At 44.7% G+C, this 14500-nt stretch overlaps 1 protein-coding gene across 4 annotated transcripts in view; it reads left to right on the forward strand.

Moving 5' to 3' along the window:
• LYN (LYN proto-oncogene, Src family tyrosine kinase) overlaps window positions 1-10881 on the forward strand; it is a 109326-nt gene extending 98445 nt beyond the window's left edge. For all 4 annotated transcript variants that reach the window (XM_061438777.1, XM_061438779.1, XM_061438778.1 and 1 more), the window contains exons 11-13: window positions 3875-4028; window positions 5933-6064; window positions 9213-10881. In XM_061438777.1, coding sequence (XP_061294761.1) covers window positions 3875-4028; window positions 5933-6064; window positions 9213-9415 — 489 coding nt within the window. In that variant the 3' untranslated portion in view covers window positions 9416-10881. The remainder of the gene's footprint in view (window positions 1-3874; window positions 4029-5932; window positions 6065-9212) is intronic.
• Window positions 10882-14500: the final 3619 nt, after the last annotated feature.

Genomic DNA, 14500 nt, shown 5'->3' on the forward strand with positions numbered 1-14500 from the left:
CCAGGGACACAGCCAGCGAGAGAGTTAAGAAATATGGTCATAAGGGTTAAAACTGAATTTAACTGCTAAATGAGCAGAAGGGAAATTGAAGTCACTTCCAAACCATTGTGCTAACCTGTGGCATGACTCTAGGAAAATAATTTCCTTTCAACCTTGTCGAATTTTCCAAAAGGAAAGATAGTTATTGCTTTTTTTCACAATATATAGGACTACTTGAATGAAAGAATATTTTCCTGCTTAATTTTAGCCTGGTTATTTTCATTCTGACAGAGTGTTAACCTCATCCAAGCCAAGAATATATCATCATCCATCTTATTTGCCACTTTTGAGTCATAGGGAAAAATGGACTTTATACCTTCTTTGCTTAATTTAGCTTCTAGGCCGAGAATTCAAAATGGGGCAAGATTGCCCCCACGGGACTCAGAATTTGTTCATGGGGGAGGAGGAAAGCTTAGATATTTCTGTGGCCCTCCACAGCTCAGACCTACTGGACGAAATCCTATTTCTTGGTATTTTGTTGTTGTTGTTCAGTCACTAAATCATGTCCAACTCTTTGCGACCCCATGAACTGCAGCATGCCAGGCTCCTCTGCCCTCCACTATCTCCCAGAGTTTGCTCAAACTTATGTCCATTGAGTCAGTGATACCATCCAACCATCTTATCCTCTGCCACTCCATTCTCCTCTTGCCCTCCAATTTTTCTCCTTAGAGGGTGATAATGAAAAAAGGCTGAGAAGCACTGTTCCAGACAAAGACAACCCATGCATGTCCAAGCTTGTATGTCCTTCCTGAACTCTGCCTGGGGAGGGTTTGTGATAGCATTTCTGAGCTGTGAAATTTGGGCTTATCAACAATGAATTCTAAGATGAAACGTCAAAAGCATTCTTTTCTCTTCTCAGCAGAATAGTTTCCTCTTGATGAAAAATTTGAGTTCCAGAAGCATCTAATTGTGAGCTCTCTTGCTGATGGGACATTCTGGGATGTGACCTGGAGGTCAGCCCTCCTGGGTGTCAGTCCTGGCTCTCTCCCTCCCTCTGTGACTTTCAGGAGGTTCCTGTGCCTCTTTAAGTCTCATTCGTATGTGTATAATGAAAATAAAACTTTCCTGATAGATTGTTTTCAGATGAAATGTGAAGTAGGTTTAATGAAGGTAAAACAGTGTCTGGTGCATAAAAAGCGCCCCTTTAGTGCTGGGAGAAGTGATGGTTATTACCATCTCTATATATATCTATCTATTTACCTGTCAGTCAGCCACCTTATTATCATCATCATCATCTATGTAAAATACCTCTGGGTGCAAAGGCATCTTCCTGAATCAGATTCTGTCCTCATCAGACCTGAGCAACTCCACCTAACTCCTTCACAATTCACCTTTCCCAAGCTGGTGGGATTAACAGATACATGCTGTGTGCATGCATCCATGCATATTAAGTCACTTCAGTCATGTCTGACTCTTCACGACCTTATGGACTATAGCCCACCAGGCTCCTCTGTCCATAGGATTCTCCAGGCAAGAATACTGGAGTGGGTTGCCATGCTCTCCTCCAGGGAATCTTCCCAACCCAGGGATCAAACCTGCGTTTCCCCATTTCCTGCATTGCAGGCAGATTTTGTACCCACTGAGCACCTGGGAAGCCCCACATCCATGCTACTATATATAAAATAGATAAACACCAAGGACCTGCTGTAGAGTGCAGGAAACTATATTCAATATCTTGTAATTACCTACAATGGTAAGAATCTGAAAAAGAATACACATGTATTGAGTTGGCCAAAAAGTTCATTCAATTTTTCCATAAGATCTTATGACAAACCGGAATGAACTTTTTGGCCAATCCAATATACAGGTATAACTGAGTCACTTTGCAGTAAGTTACGACTGGAACTTTGTAAATGAACTATAATTTAATTAAAAAGAAAGTGGAGGGTGAGCACCATCCCCCGCTCCTTGGGGCCCGGAGGATGGCTGAGCCTGGGGGTGATGTATTTATGCAACAGCTCTTTCTTCCATGCTGACAGCTGCTAGACTAAGTGGCCCAGAGGAGGTAGAACATATTCACGCAAGGAAAGTTGATCCTGGATCCCATTAGCCAGAGTGGTCTCTGATTTCTTCCTGGTGTTGCGAAATAGAGAAATAGAGCTGGTTTTACTTTAGTCAAAGTAAATACAACAACCAAACAAAAAACAAAGATTAAGGTTTAAAAGAAAGAAAGAAACCCAGAAAGACCAACGCATACAGACCAGGGAAATAGTACATTTTATATAAAAAGAGAATTGTAGTCTTTTGTGACCTCAGAACAAGTCCTATCCAAAAGCTTTTGTTATGCTCTCATATCCATTGTTTATTCCACTTGGCGAATGCTATTGTTTCGAATCTTCATCTCAGTGAGCGCTGTTATTATTATTTGCAATATGAGCTCCTTAACAAACCCTGAGATGAAAAAGAAAGCCAGAATAAGTGGGACTTGCTGCAAGTCTGTTGTTGTTTCAGAGAATCATGTTTTTTAAAAATGCATTCAGGTTTGTGTAAATGCAGAACTCGGTGAGTGTGTAAGAAGAGCCTTACCAACAAGTTCCCAGGTTGCTTTTCATGAACTGAGCATTCAGATCCGTCACTGAGGATGAGAGAAACATGAGTCCTTGGTGCACCAGGTTAGAGATTCAGCCTGTGTCCCCTGGGCTCCTCGGAGTGGTGGGTCACATCCTGGAGACGTGTCTGGCGAGTGTCCCTGATGGAGTGTCCAGCTTGCTTTGGAATCACAGCAAACCTCGGCGCTTCCTGGTTCCCTGTCCAGTCTTTGGAGTCTATAGTCCCAGTCTGTAGTCATTGGAGTCAGGAGAAGCATTGCATGTAGTAAGGAGCTAAGCCTTTGCTGAGCCACAGCGCCTGGCTCAACTGGCCTTTGATGAATGATAAGGAGGATGCTGTTGAGGATGGAGTTAGGAAGGAGTCAGGTCCGCCACCCTGAGCTGCCTGGAATTCAAGGTAGAATTTGCAGAATACACTCATTCCTGTGTGAAGTAATCCTAATTAGTTTTCCCTCTAACTGCTCACCAGACACAGCTCCTTGGTCCTTCCCTTCCTCCCTTCCTTCATTCATCCCTCTCTCTTTCCTTCCTCTCCCACCCTCCATCCCTCCCTTACTCCCTTCCTTTCTTACTTCTTGATTCTTAATAATTTGGTAATGTTTTCCTAAATAACCCTATTTTGATTCCTTAACCCAATTTTCCAGTAATTGCTGTGTAGTGGTTTCACCTCCCCTGTTTTATCTTCGGCTCATTGCTTCTCTCCTGCCATCCGTCAGCTTTGTGTCTGGGTGACTCTTTCTGCTCATCCTGGAGGGACTGTGCAGAGAGAGCTTGGAGCCTGGGTCCTGTGGGCAGTCAACTAACTGTACAGCAGGGATGTGGTGACAGGGACACCAGTAAATCCAGCTCTGTTTCTCTATTTCACAACAGCAGGAAGAAATCAGAGACTACTCTGGCTAATGGAATCTAGAATCAACTTTTCTTGCATGAATATGTGGTGACAGGTACAGCCTGCTCTTGGGTCTGTTAGCACATCATTCCCCCGGCTCTGTTTTCACTTCTGAAAAGCTGGGACAATGACGTCCTTGTATCTACAGAGTCTTCAAAAGGGCCTCCACACATTCAGAAAGGTTGAGACAACTTAAATAATCATGTTGAGACTGATTTTCATCATTGGAAATTTGGAGGAGCAGTTATTTTAGAGAGGACTCAAGGGGGCGATTGTAATTTACCCTTTGTTTGAAAAACTTGAACCATCAAAATATCTACAAGAACTCAAAAGCTTTCTGATTTTCCTCTCTGGGCCTAAGTAGAACGTCTAAAGGAAAGCCTTGTTCTGTTTCCAGATCGCCGAGGGAATGGCGTACATCGAGAGGAAAAACTACATCCACAGAGACCTACGAGCCGCTAATGTGTTAGTCTCTGAGTCTCTCATGTGCAAAATCGCAGACTTTGGTCTTGCTCGAGTGATTGAAGATAACGAGTACACAGCCAGAGAAGGTATGTTCCCAGAGCCATCTTTAGGTGTTTGGTTATTGTTTAGTTTTGTTTTGTTTTTGCCTATTTTTAACAAAGCGATTACAATAGGCATCAAAAAAAAAAAAAAGAATTCATTTGGTACAATATTCAATATGTACCATAGTTGCAGTTTGTGGTATATCCTAATTGTTTTCTTTTTAAAAAATTACTCTTTCGATTATCTCTGTATGATACTTTTATAAAATTTTAAAATGCTGTCATTTGTATTTCAATTAAGTGAGGCAAAACAAGAAGAGGCTTGGCAGAATCGTAATTCTTTGTTCATATTACATGTCAGAGCTTTTCACCCAATGAGGTACACTTTGCTTCACTGTAGAAAGAATATTTGTAACAATAATCCTATACTATACTATTTAAGGCTGTATTCTGGCCTTTTAACTGTCGGGTTGCCCAAAAATTTCATTCAGATTTCTCCATTGCATCTTGTGGAAAAACCCGAACGAACCTTCTGGCCAACCCAATACAAATTAAAACATGGAAATTATCACACACACACAGAAGTAAATGTAACACTACAAAAACACACTCCTGTATTTCCCCACATTCCATATTATACGTGGAAACCAAAGAACACCCAGAGCAGCGTAAATCCCCGAGTCCCTGGCCTGGTGCTCCGAGGCTGGCCCTCCTGGTGCTGCACTGGCCTCTCCTGTTGGAGACTGTTCTGTGTTGCTTGTGATCTGAGGACTCCTACAGTCTCATTCCTGAAAGTTCAGTGAGTAGTTTTGGGGATTTTTTTGCAGTGCTTTCTCTTCTGAAAGAGTCAAGCACTTCCTTGACATTCCTAAGACTTGTTAAAGATCAATTTAACAACATGTGTGTTATTTCTGGAAGGTGCCCACAGAAATTCATAGATGTGACAGACTGAAAACATTGCTTTGATTTGTAAAACATCTCTTGCATTTGTCACGCTTCAGGTGGTTCTCCCGCCTCAAGTTTCAGTACTCTTTGGTGGATTATAATTTATCTTTGGCCTTAATCACCTTCAGCAAAATGGCAGGTCAAGGAAAACAGTTTGAGGAGAAGTGGGTAAAAGGAAAAGACCCTAATGCTGAGAAAGATTGAGTGCAGGAGGAGAAGGGAGTGACAGAGGAGGAGATGGTGAGATAGCATCACCTACTCAATGGACATGAGTTTGAGCAAACTCTGGGAGGTAGTGAAGGACAGGGAAGCCTGGTGTGCTGCCGTCCATGGGTCGCAGATAGCCAGACACAACTGAGCAACTGAACAACAGCAGCGATCTAAAAGGTAGTGAGCTTTTCAGTGAGGCAGCTGCTGTTCTAAGTGCTTTTCATGCTATCTCATTTATCTCTACAATAACCCTATATGATAAGTAGTATATTGCTTCCATCTTGTATATGAGGAAAAAGGAGAGGCTCAGAAGCTTCTGAAGCCACATAGTAAGTGGGAGAGCCAGGATTCAGACCCAGGAGATCAATTTATTACATTGGTTTTGTAGAATTTGACAAGCCTCTGTGTGTGTGTGTGTGCTCAGTAGCTTCAGTCATGTCTGACTCTTTGTGACCCCATGGACTGTAGCCCATGGGGTCACAAAGAGTGACCCATGGACTACATGGACTGTAGCTAGGCTCCTCATCCATGGGATTTCCCAGGCAAGAATATTGGAGTGGGTTGCCATTTCCTTCTCCAGGGGATCTTTTTGACCCAGGGATTGAACCTGGGTCTCCTGCATTGACAGGCGGGTTCTTTATCACTGAGCCACCTGGGATATGCATGTGTTACCCACTCAAAATTAATCATCAAAACTTTCCCCCTCAAAGAAGGAAAGTGTGAGAGTCACACGCCTGTGACTTTTTTGTTTCAGCTCAGAGACCCAAGTAAAGCCCTTGTGTCTTCTCCCCTAGGTGCTAAGTTCCCCATTAAGTGGACAGCTCCAGAAGCAATCAACTTCGGATGTTTCACCATCAAGTCTGACGTGTGGTCCTTTGGAATTCTCCTGTACGAAATTGTCACCTATGGGAAAATTCCCTACCCAGGTACTGCTTACTTACCTATTTCCATTTGCGGGATATATATGAGAAAAAAGCCAGGTGGTATGAGACATAAATGATGAACAAATATCCAGAGGAAAGACAAGGGTGTGAGAACTTTGTCTTTAGTGGAAAGTGTTGTAAAATATGCTTAGACACTTCTCCGCCTTCTTGTCTGCGTGCGTATCTTTCGCTCCACTAATGAATTCCACCACTAACAGCCTAGAATGTGCCTGGCGTGGTCACAGATATTGCTGAAGCAACAGGGTTGGAGGACTAGACACAGGGCTCCTCCCAAGCCTCACACCGGATGGTGGAGGAAACGGACATAGAAATGATGCTGTATGATTCTTTCTTGGTCAGTTCTGAAACAAAGATTTGTATAATGTACTTTGGAGTCTTTGCCACTTCAAGAGACAACCACCTCTGTCTGCAAACAAATGATTCTTCAGATCCTCAACTTACTGGCTGTGGGGACGTCATTCAGTATTTCCAGATTCCTAACATCTTCCCAGCCAGATTCTGCCAGCCCTCCTTTTTCCAGGAACATGGAAGCAGAGGGACTTTTCCCCAAAGCCTTCTCTTTCTTGTTAATGGGCTTTTCACAAAATCAATGGATATGGCCAGTTTAAAAGTAAATCTTTAAATCGTTCCCTCATTCAAAAATCTGAGGGTGCTAAGCATTCCCAAGGTGCCAGATGGAGCAGTCCCAGCTCCTCCCTTGAGAGCTAATAGTTGAGTATTGATTACAATCATTTATAATAATCACTGATAATAAGGACCGTATGTAGGATGGGAAGTATGCTGTTGGGGGAGGGTGTGATGGTTTAGGGATTGGGTTGGGGGGATGGGTCGCAGGTTCTAAAAGCAGCAGGGACTCAGTGACTTGACAGAGAGCCCCAGGGGCTGTCCGGGGCTGGCTGTCCCGTGGGGGAAACAGCCAGAGCACAGGGTCCCGAGCAGGGGCAGGAGGTGTTGGGATGATGTGGAGCGGATGTGAGCCTCAGAGGCTGCCCAGGGGCTTCACCTCTGACTTTGCAAGAGACGGGAGACTTTGGGGCAGAGCAGTGATGTGGCCTCCAGGCTCCTAGTCACCTTTGCTGCTCTTGGGCCTGGAGGGCTGGTAGGAGGGGGAGGCCTTTGGGTGGGGCCTACACAGTGGGCTGACGGTCCCGTGAAACCCTCCGGTGCCAGATTTCATGTTCTGACGGCTGCTCTGCTCTAGACACCGCAAAATGGGGACAGTATTTCTGAATCAGCCCAGATATCTATCTATAATCTACAACCTATAGAGAAAGATTATATACTTTGCCTATATATGACACCTGATCAATAAACATACAACCTCACAAGTATTGTGTGGTAGGTACTGCACGCTCCACAGCGATGTGTGGACGAGGCTCTGGGGCTCGGAGAAGGAGACTCTGGCCCAGAGCCGCATCACTGGCTCCTACGGAACCCTGGCCACCTCGCCCTCACCTGCTGGACTTCCCACCATCATTCATCTCCGGAACGTCTTCATCTTCCCAAATTGATACTGTACCCATTAGACGCTAACTCGCCGACCCGCCTGCCCCCCTCCAGCCCCTTGTTGTTGATGTTGTTGTTTATTCACTCATTCATGTCCAACTCTTTGCAACCCCATGGACTGTAGCCCGCCAGGCTCCTCTGTCCATGGGTACTCCAGGCAAAAATACTGGAGTGGGTTCCCATTCCCTTCTCCAGGGGATCTTCCCGACCAAGGCATCAAACCCAGGTCTCCTATATTGCAGGTGGATTCTTCACCAATGAGCCACCAGGGGAGCCTACTAAAATGGCTGAATGAGCATGTTTTATTATCCCGTTTTAATGATGGAGAAAAATATTATTAAAATGACCTTTTTTTTCCCCTTAAAGTTCTTCTCAGTGTCAAAGACGGACAGTTCAGTGTCTGAGCTAACCTGAGACAAGTGATTATAGTAAAAGCCATCCTCCACAGTCAGCAATCCTGCAGAGCCCAGCAGGAATAGTGGGTGCCCTGGGCTTCCCAGGTGGAGCTAGTGGTAAAGAACCCATCTGCCAATGCAGGAGATGTTTAAGAGACACGGGATGGATCCCTAAGTCAGGAAGACCCCATGGAGAAGGAAATGGCAACCCACTCCAGTATTCTGGAGAAATCCCACGGACAGAGGAGCCTGGCGGGCTGCAGTCCATGGAGTCGCAAAGAGTCGGACACTGAAGTGACACAGCAGGCAGGGGGTTCCCTCGCTGGAGCCCACCGAGCTCTGCCTCTTGTCCTGAGGATGATTTGAGGAGTGGGAATGAAACAGTTGGTCTAGCTCACTTAAGGACCCTGACTTCTTTAAGTAAACTTGCAATGAAAAGCTGATTTTGAAAAAGTATTGGGAGATAATGGGTGAGAAAATGATTTTTTTTTTTTTAATTACCGGTAGAAGCTGGGGGAAAAAAATAGTGCAAAAGAGAGTGAGATGAAATGTTAGAATCGGGTGTTTATTCACGAGATCTGTCAGGTCCAACGTCCTTTTGTCGTTGAAGAGAACTCGCTCTGCCTTCCGCTTATCACGTTCACCGATTTTTACTTTGGCAGCTGAATGCTGCCTAGATCCTCTTTGTACTAACCTCCTTTATATGATTACATTGCTTACAGAAATGTCCGTAGCCCCTCTGCCAGTTTTGAGAACTTCTGTAACAAAATACCACAAACTGAATCACTCATACAACAGAAATGTATTTTCTCACAGTTCCTCAGGCCGGGAGTCCAAGATCAAGGTGTTGACAGGATTGCTTTCTCCAAGGCTCATCCTTGGCTCTTGAGACAACATCTCCATTTGTCTTCTCTCTGGCTTTATCCTGCATCTCCATGTTCTAATCTCCTCTTCTTATAAAGACACCAGTCAGATGGGGCTTAGGCCCACCCTAAAGGCTTGGTCACCTCTTTAGAGGGCTTATGTCTAAACGCAGTCCCATTCTGAGGTCCTTGGGGCTAGGTCTTCAGTATAGGAATTTCCAGGATAGCAGGGACTGTGGGAACACAGTTTAGCCCACCCCATCCTCCGACACTTACTCCAACCAGGGATGAAGGAGGTGGGTACCACTGCATCGCATGACCCTCAGTCAGGCTTCTAAACAGTACCTGTGGGTTTTTCGCCTCCAGGGAGAACTAACGCGGACGTGATGACCGCCCTGTCGCAGGGCTACAGGATGCCCCGCATGGAGAACTGCCCAGATGAGCTCTACGACATCATGAAGATGTGCTGGAAGGAAAAGGCAGAGGAGAGGCCAACGTTTGACTACCTACAGAGCGTGCTGGACGACTTCTACACGGCCACCGAGGGCCAGTACCAGCAGCAGCCTTAGTGCTGGGGACTCAAGCCACGCACGGGACCGCCGCCTCCCCCCAAAGGGAAAAACAACAATCCCCGGTCACTAGTTATTTCCTGGGCTGGCTTCCCCGGCTATCCTTGCTTCCTTCACACAAGGCTAAAACTCAGGAAGGACTTCTTCCATGGGAAAGGATTCTCCTCTCAAGGGCAATATGCCCACCAGCCTGCACCCAGTGGGCACACTGGCTCTGCGAGTCCAACACCTGGACATGGATTTCTGAAAAGAAAACACCTATCCCACCAAAGTGCACCCACATCGGCCTCTTGTTTACAAGGGGGCATGTGACTCAGAAGTTCGGAGGCCATTTCAGTGAGTCGCAGACAGGAGCACAACAGAAATAACCAGATGTCTCCATTGCACTTCCTTGTATGTTCTCTGTGCTTGAGCTTATTTGTTAAAAAAAAAAAAATCTACTAATCCAACCTGTTAGATTTTGCAGGTTAAGTCAGATGCTTCCATGTCCTTCCCAGATTTCTGTGACCTCCCACCCCATGAAATCTGGACTGGAGATCACTTCCTTCCACGGAGATCACTCAGAACCCCACCTGGGCAGAGGAATCTCTTTCCTTGAAAGTGTCATCAGCAAGCAGGCAGGGCCACCGTGTTAAGCCATGCGGATTCCCCAACCACCCAGGTTTGCCCAGCTCCCCTGGAAGGGAGCTTCAGGAACTGCTCTGCCAATAGAAGGAATGTTTTTTTTTAAAGTCCAGCTTTTCAATTCCACAATTTCCTCTATCCAGACTTCTTTGGACCTTGTAGTTTGGACGAACAAGATGATTCTAATCTCTGCGGAACCTTCTAGGGCCTTACAAAACATCAGAGCTTTCTTTATTGCTTCAAATGATTCTGAACATTATTTTATTGATCAAATATTCATTTTAGTTGTACTCTAGAAAGTAAAAATGCCGTATTCGGGGGCTATTTTTGTGATTCAGCAATCTTTTCTAAATTGTGTGTGGTCTGTGTGAGTCTATTTATATGAGGCTATGCTGGAAACTAAATGAGTGAGGAGGCTTTTCTGAGTCACTGGAGCAATTAGATAGAGGTTTTGTTAAATTTTTCTACTGTAGCTTGAATGGAAAACGCTATGTCATACCACATTTCACCTATGCTGTTTGTGTATATACCTAATATTTCTATTTTTGATCTTATTTTAATACACCTGGGCCCGTAACATCTCAAGTTTTCCACTGGTGTTTAACATTTCCAAGTGTCGTCAATATAAGAATGGGTACCAGTTGGTGGGGGAGTGGGGGTTGGGAGGTGATTCCATTGGTTACATCGATTGAAAAATGTGTACAAGTTCTGCCTCCATCCTTTGAGTGTTTTCAGATTGGAGAACCGAGGAGTTGGTGGCCTAGACACCCATCATCCCTGTCGGGGGGCCCAACAGGATTTGTTTTCAAACAGGCTTAGTAAAGTATATGCGTGCGTGCTCAGTAGCTCAGTCCTATCTGACTCTTTGCGACCACATGCACTACAGCTCACCAGGCTCCTCTGTCCATGGGATTCTCCAGGCAAGAATACTGGACTGGGTTGCTGTTTCCTTCTGCAGGGTATCTTCCCAACCCAGGGATCAAACCCGCGTCTCCTGTATCTCCTGCACTGGCAGGTGGATTCTTTACCACTGAGCCAGCAGGGAAACCGGGCTTATCTATCAAGCACCATTACAATTTCACTTTGTATGTGTTGCCTAGGTGTTGGGTGCCTGGAGAAAAGGACGAAATATTCTGCTTTCCCCTAAATTTTAACTTCCTTTCCCATATAATGTTTTTTAAAGGTCCATTGTAAAGTATTCTAAAATTCTCAACTCCCAAGAGCCGCCTTCACAAAGGTGAACTATTATCACCATCTAATGTCTGCACAGCTGGTGACGTGACGCACCACCCTGCATTTTTTGACATACACACACCTGTTCACACTCCATTTCAGAAGCTCACACATGACCCAGCATCAAGAGAGAGTATAAGGAAGCCCCAAAGCAAAACAACATCTCTAGGAAATGACTAAATTCACCGTCACCTTGTTTTTCTCCATTCTGCTTCCTCTGGCAGTTTTACATTCAACTGTCCCCCCACCGTTCACCCCACCCCCAGCTCAAGTCTGAATTCCTTTGCCTTCAGCATCTCTGCTGTCACCTGGGCTTCCTCCCTTGTTCTCAACCTGTGTCCAACTCGGTGGTGCTCAGCAGACAACACACAGTTAGGGTTCCTGACTGGCAGATCCAGGGGCTGGACAGGTGCTTGTTTAATCTCGGGGTCCACAGAGACGTGCAGGCCGGTTACATCTTCATGTCCCAGGTCATTATTGAGAATTTGAAAAACAGAATGCCCATTCCACTTCCACCCCCAAGATCCTGACTCTTGTTCTGCACTGGGTGAGGGAGATACAGTGGTGTCAGTGAACCTAAAAGCTTCCCAGGAATCTAAGGTGAGTAAATGCACGCCCAGGTTCAAGAGCAGCCCCAGCTTTGACCTGTACTGCAAAGTGATCTGCTCAAAAGAAGACCTCTTTCCCCAGACGGCTTGCCTTCCCAAAGCTGGCTGTAGGCGTAGAGGAGGAAGAAGGAGGAGGAAGTGTGGATTTTTCCTTTCTTACGAACAGGAAGCTCGCTGAACCTAAAGTAGAGCTCGTAGCCCTGACATGTGTCCCTGGGAGGAGGGGATACTTGGCGCCTCCATAGGCCCTCCAGAAGGCTTCTCGGGGTGCTGTCGGAATCCCACCAGTAAAGCATGTCTGGGTCTGCCTTTAGGGGACACAGTACACCACAGAAGGGTACACACTACACCCAGGAGCGTAGAAGAGGGTCGATTAGAGGAGGGGCCATATTTGTTTGCTTACACAACACGACAGATCAAGGACACTGAAGTTAAATGTGAGCTCATTTCTCATCTTGCCTGTGCTGAAGGCTTTCCTTTTGCTCAAACTATAGCCAAGGAAGTTGCAGCTAAAAGGAAGCAAAGCACCAGCATCTAATAAATTCAACTGAATTAAAACAATTGCTCATCCTATGGGTCAGCCCCTGACTTTTATGATTTTAAAGCCACTTTCCATGGCCACGCTTAATTCCCATCAGAACATCTCTCACACCACCCACCTTTTCCCCCATTCTGTATCTGCATTTCTACTTCTGCTGGTTGAATGAGATATCAGTTCTCTATCTCTATGCTTTGACTATGTGAAGTTTTCTGATGAACTGGGAGTGCCTTGCTCTTCTTCCTGATGGCAATAATGACTATAGATACACAAAGATACCCATACACCCACCATTCTCTCCATTCAGTGCTTTGGCACTTTAAAAAAAAGATCACCTTGAACTCACACAGTCACTCTGGAATACCTGGACGCTAGGATCGCTGATTCACAGCTGAGAAATCAACTGCATTCAGGGCCACAAAAGGAATAGAGTGGTTTCTCTTCATATTTTCTTGCAAAATAAAAGAAGTGAAATTCCTTTACAGTGGCATCTTCGTGACTCGGCTAGATGTTCTAAGCAGGCAAAGGAACTACTTACAAGATGCCCCACTTAAAGTCCAGACAGATGTGAGAAAAAAATTCTTCTAAAAATTTTAATTTGGGGAGAAAAGTCATGCAAGTATTTAACTCACCATTCACTCTTTTTAAAAAGACAACTTATGGAAACTACACTTTTGAATGAATTGCTTTGATAACATTTGTGTTCCATTTCATGACATTGATGTTGTATTAAACTGATGAAAATTTATCCCAGAAAGTCCTAATCTGAGAGATGTGTAAGAGGGAAGCCTTCCAGTTTAATTTCCTGTATTCTTATGAATCTAAATACTTGGAGTAGGAGCAAGCGCCAAAAATGTCACAGGTCTCCAAGATGGTCACCAAGTGATCTCGAATATTTCCCTTAAATCTGGAAATGATAGGGGCAGGCTTGGGCCTCCATCTCTAGGCCACTGATAAGATTTTCATATATAATCTGGATTGGTCATTGTGCCCTGTTAATACAGAACTTCTAGAATCAAAGGTGGCTTTATTTATAGCACTGAAAGTCAATACCATGTCACAAAACAAAACAATCCGTGAATTTTTAAAATTACACTTTATGCTGGGGCTCAGACAAGTTCTTAAGCCCTCATCTGCTAACCTCAGGGTCAGATGTGTTTCTGATTTAAGGTTTGCTTTTTTTGTTTTTGTTTTTATTTGAAAGGCTAATACAATAAATTGGAGAAGGAAATGGCAACCCACTCCGGTTTTCTTGCCTGGAAAATCCCATGGATAGAGGAGCCTGGTTGGCTATTGTCCATGGGGTCATAAAGAATTGGACACGATTTAGTGACTTCACTTAATACAATAAATATACTGAATATTTGGTGGATGTCTCTCGGTGAACACTGGAGAAGAAACCACTAAACAAATAAAACATTTCTGTAGGAAAAATACCTGAGTTCATAGGAAGTGGAGCCTATACATAGCTTCAGATCAGGTTTTACCACCAAATGAGTTCTTTAAATATGCCTGGTTTGGGGTATTTTGGACTTCCGGGGCTAAGGTGATGGACCACAGAACTTGAAGAGTATGTGAGATCTTTTAGTGTTAGTGAAGTATCCAGTTCAAATTGACCAACATGGGGGTTGTGGTTACTCAAAACTTATTTAATGCGGCTATGTTGCAAGATGCAAAATATTTATGCATCTCTTTGAAACAACACGTGTGTGTATTAATTGCTCAGTCATGTCCAACCCTTTGTGGCCCCATGAACTGTAGCCCACCAGGCTCCTGTGTCCATGGAATTCTCAGGCAAGAATACTGGAGTCGGTTGCCGTTTCCTCTTCCAAGAGGTCTTCCCAACCCAGGGATCAAACCCCAGTCTCCTATATTGGCAGGTGGATTCTTTACTGTCTGAGCCACCAGGGAAGCCCTGAAGCAATATAGTCATTAAAATACTCTCTGATCAAATGCACTTCAGGGAGGCCTGGGACTTCGAAGTTCAAGTGGGAAGAAATGTCTAGTGGTTTTAGTGACCACAAAGATGCCAGTGATGTGGTTGCTGAAATAGATAATGGGCGCAGTAGCGGGCAAAGACCA

This window comes from Bos javanicus, chromosome 14 (genome assembly GCF_032452875.1).
Source record: "Bos javanicus breed banteng chromosome 14, ARS-OSU_banteng_1.0, whole genome shotgun sequence".
NCBI lineage: Eukaryota > Metazoa > Chordata > Mammalia > Artiodactyla > Bovidae > Bos > Bos javanicus.